The sequence below is a fragment of the Entamoeba invadens genome, assembly GCF_000330505.1.
Source record: "Entamoeba invadens IP1 unplaced genomic scaffold scaff_1105074726219, whole genome shotgun sequence".
NCBI lineage: Eukaryota > Evosea > Mastigamoebida > Endamoebidae > Entamoeba > Entamoeba invadens.
Window position 1 is genome coordinate 1 of NW_004191803.1, and position 3,420 is coordinate 3,420.

General features: G+C 28.5%; 1 protein-coding gene across 1 annotated transcript; it reads right to left on the reverse strand.

Annotated features, from left to right (window-relative positions):
• Nucleotides 1-1,951: 1,951 nt before the first annotated feature.
• Nucleotides 1,952-3,125, reverse strand: EIN_098990 (protein serine/threonine kinase, putative; the record flags this gene model as incomplete). The annotated part of the gene is made up of 3 exons (XM_004184812.1): nt 1,952-2,221; nt 2,283-3,008; nt 3,089-3,125. Coding segments are annotated over 3 exons (1,033 nt in total), but the record flags the coding sequence as incomplete, so codon positions are not given.
• Between the last annotated feature and the right edge of the window lie 295 nt (nt 3,126-3,420).

Below are 3,420 nucleotides of genomic sequence, written 5' to 3' on the forward strand. Positions count from 1 at the left end.
TCCCTGTAACCAGTCAACAATAGTGCGCATTTTCGCGACTATCATTTCAACAAAGAATAAAGCTCCAACAAACAACTTGTTGTTCAAAGAAGCGTCTCCGAAAATAAATGATCTGTAATCGCCTGTTGTTTGGGTTTGTTCAAATGTGAAATTTTCTTTATTCAAAAACAATTTATAAACATCAAAATGTTCAAATATGACAGCAAGAAGTGATTCTTGAAATACCAAACGTGTAGTACACAAGCTGTCGATCTGAAGAGTGGAAGTTTTAATATTGTTTTGATGTCTGAAATTACGCCAGAGACCTCTCCATTTTTCAGTGGAAATTTCTTTTTAAAAAAATGTTGATTGTTGACCCTTCTGTTGTTTCAAACATTTTAGACAACCAGTTTTTAAGCGATGGCAAATACAAAAGTTTACACAAAACTTGTGTCGATAAGTACGTGCTACACGCACTTTTAAATTCCGAAAATTGATTTCATGTTGTTGACTGAGTCCCCTGTTATACCCGAACAGTTACTCCAAGAAAGGTTGTTGCGTTTGATACACTTTCGAATCCATTGTTTCCAACTGTTTGAATCTGTTTTACCAAAATAATCCCCAATCTTGAAATTTCAAATTGATACACAATTCATATTGTAAATTTTTTTATAATATCATTTTGTGAAACAAACACTAAACAACCAAAAAGATAATCGTAAAAAACGACTCTGTGTTGATTTTTTGGTTCATTTAAAGTAAATAATGTAATATCAAGATACTTTACTATACTTGTAATGTTTGCATGATTTAAATTGTTTTCAAACAACGTGTTATGTTGATAGAGTGTGTTTGAAAAAGCCAAAATAAGTTTTACAAAAATCGAATCTATAAGTTTAATAATGATTATAGGCATAATAAAAAATAGGTACAACAACAAATAATACAATAAAGTAATTATATTTCGTTATTTTGTTTTTGTGCCAAAAACAATGTTGATATTGACAGAATAAAATATCTATAAAATAAAATACATTTCAAGTAAAAAGTTCAATACGCAACAATTAGTAACAAAGAAAAAGACAATTGATAACAAACATTTCATCATTAACAACTACTCTTTTTTATATAAATACATATTTTTTGATTATCTAAAACACTATAAAAATGTGAAAAAAGTGAATGAATAATTTTATCATTGTTTGTTGGTTACAATACTTTTATGATATTGATTTTATCAAAAAATGAAAAAAAATATATATGCGAGGGTGATGTTATGTGTTTTATTTTTTTGTTTTTTTGGTTGTTTTTAATAATTTGTGATATAAACCAACATTTCCAAAAATATTGAACAAAATAAATTATAAATTTTATTTTGTTTATTTTTGCAATTAATTTTATACGTTAATACAGACATTTAAAAACAGTTTAGTTAGGTTTGTGACTTTAAATCAAACAAGTTTGTTTTAATAATGAAAGTTGTTCGCTAGAATCAATTATATCAAATAATAACACAACTATATTGATTTGTATACTATTTTTAGTTCATTAATGACTTCTTCAATTGAACTTCTATTCTTTGGTTCATTGTTCCAACAATTACAAATAATATCATATATATTTTGATTCATTTCATCTGGCTTTGGTAATCGCAACCCTTTAATCACAAACTCTGCTATTTTCCATGGAAATTTAAATTGTTCTTTTCGATATGCATTATTCCATGTAAAACACTCGTACATTGTAATAGCCAATGAAAATATATCTGCACATTTATTGTATTTTTCCTTATTTAATACCTCGGGTGCCATATATGTAGGTGATCCGACTCCTTTAGTAAAACTCATGTTAGTCATCAACGAATTAACATTTCGACTTGATCCAAAATCAGTTAATTTTGCGTTAACTTTTGTATCATTATCAAGTGAAAATATTAAAATGTTGTCTGGTTTGATGTCTCTGTGTAAAATACCATTTGTGTGTAAATATGATATTCCATACAAAGTGTCAATCATCAATTTTATAATTATTTTGTGTCGAATTTCTCTTTTTTCGTATTTCTTCATTACATCACTCAAACACCCGTATTGTGCAAATTCGGTGACCAAACACATTTTATTTGGTATGAAAACGGCTCCATAAAAGTGGACAATATACTCACATCTAAATTTGTCTAACATGTCGACTTCATTTTCAAATTCTTCATCATTTTTTTTTATTGTGAAACGTGTTGGCATCTCCACTTTGTTTCATTTTCTTTATAGCCACAACATTTCCTCTGTATTTTCCTTTGTAAACAACACCAAACGATCCTTCTCCCAATTTCGATTCTTCATTTAACTCGTCATAGTCTATTCGACTCGATTGACTTGTTATTCCTTTCATGATAATTTCATTTGTGTTTTCAATGTTTGTTTTAAAATTTTTAGAGACAATGCAAATTTTGTTGTTAATTTGACAAGTACATTTTGGTGTCAAATATATTGAAAATTCACAAGCAAAATTCTTTTTCAACGCGACGACTTCTGGTGATACTCTTACTGTAAATTTGTCAATTTGTGTTGTCATGGTAAATTGGATTTTTAAAACGTTTTTGGACATATTGCCAACACATAACACTTCCTTTGTTTCGTTATCAACTGGAATCTCATCCATTTCTGAATTAAAATTAAGTTCAATTGAAGATACACAAATGTGGTTTATAAGTGTAACAAAAATGATATTTGATTTTGTCATTTTGAATATCGTTGTTGTTTTTTCCAACTCTTTGGTGTGTATTTTCTTAAATATACATTTAAATGTTGAAATAAATATTATGATAAAACTTGTTAATACAAAAACACCAAACAAAATAACGAGTGTTATAACCCACCACACTGCTTTCTTTCGACAATACGTCCCATCCGAATTTGGTGAATACCAGAACGCACATTTTATGCATTTTGAATTTGTAATTTCATTGCACTTTGGTATTTGAGAAAGTTTTACACATATTCCATTTGATAATAATACCTCTGATGTAATACAGGCTGAACAAATATGATACGTGGAACATGTCAAACATGAAAAATTACACTTTTCACATTCATTGGAGTTGACTTGGAAATACCCATTTTTACATCTCGAGCAACCATATTGTGTGACATTTATTTCACAACCTATAATACTACTTTGTGATTTACAGTCTCCGGTCAACGTTTTGTAATTCGTTGAATTACAAGTCAGACACCTCAAAAAGGTGTTACATGTTGAACATGATATATCACATTTGAAACAATCCAAACCATTTCTATAATAATTGTCATTACATTTTACACATCCACCAGTCGACAAAAGTTGTGTACATATTCCAATTAATTATTATTTGTGTAGCACACGTTGTTTGATAGTAAATCCTGTTTGACACGAAGACATAGTTGATTCATACACATGTTTGACATT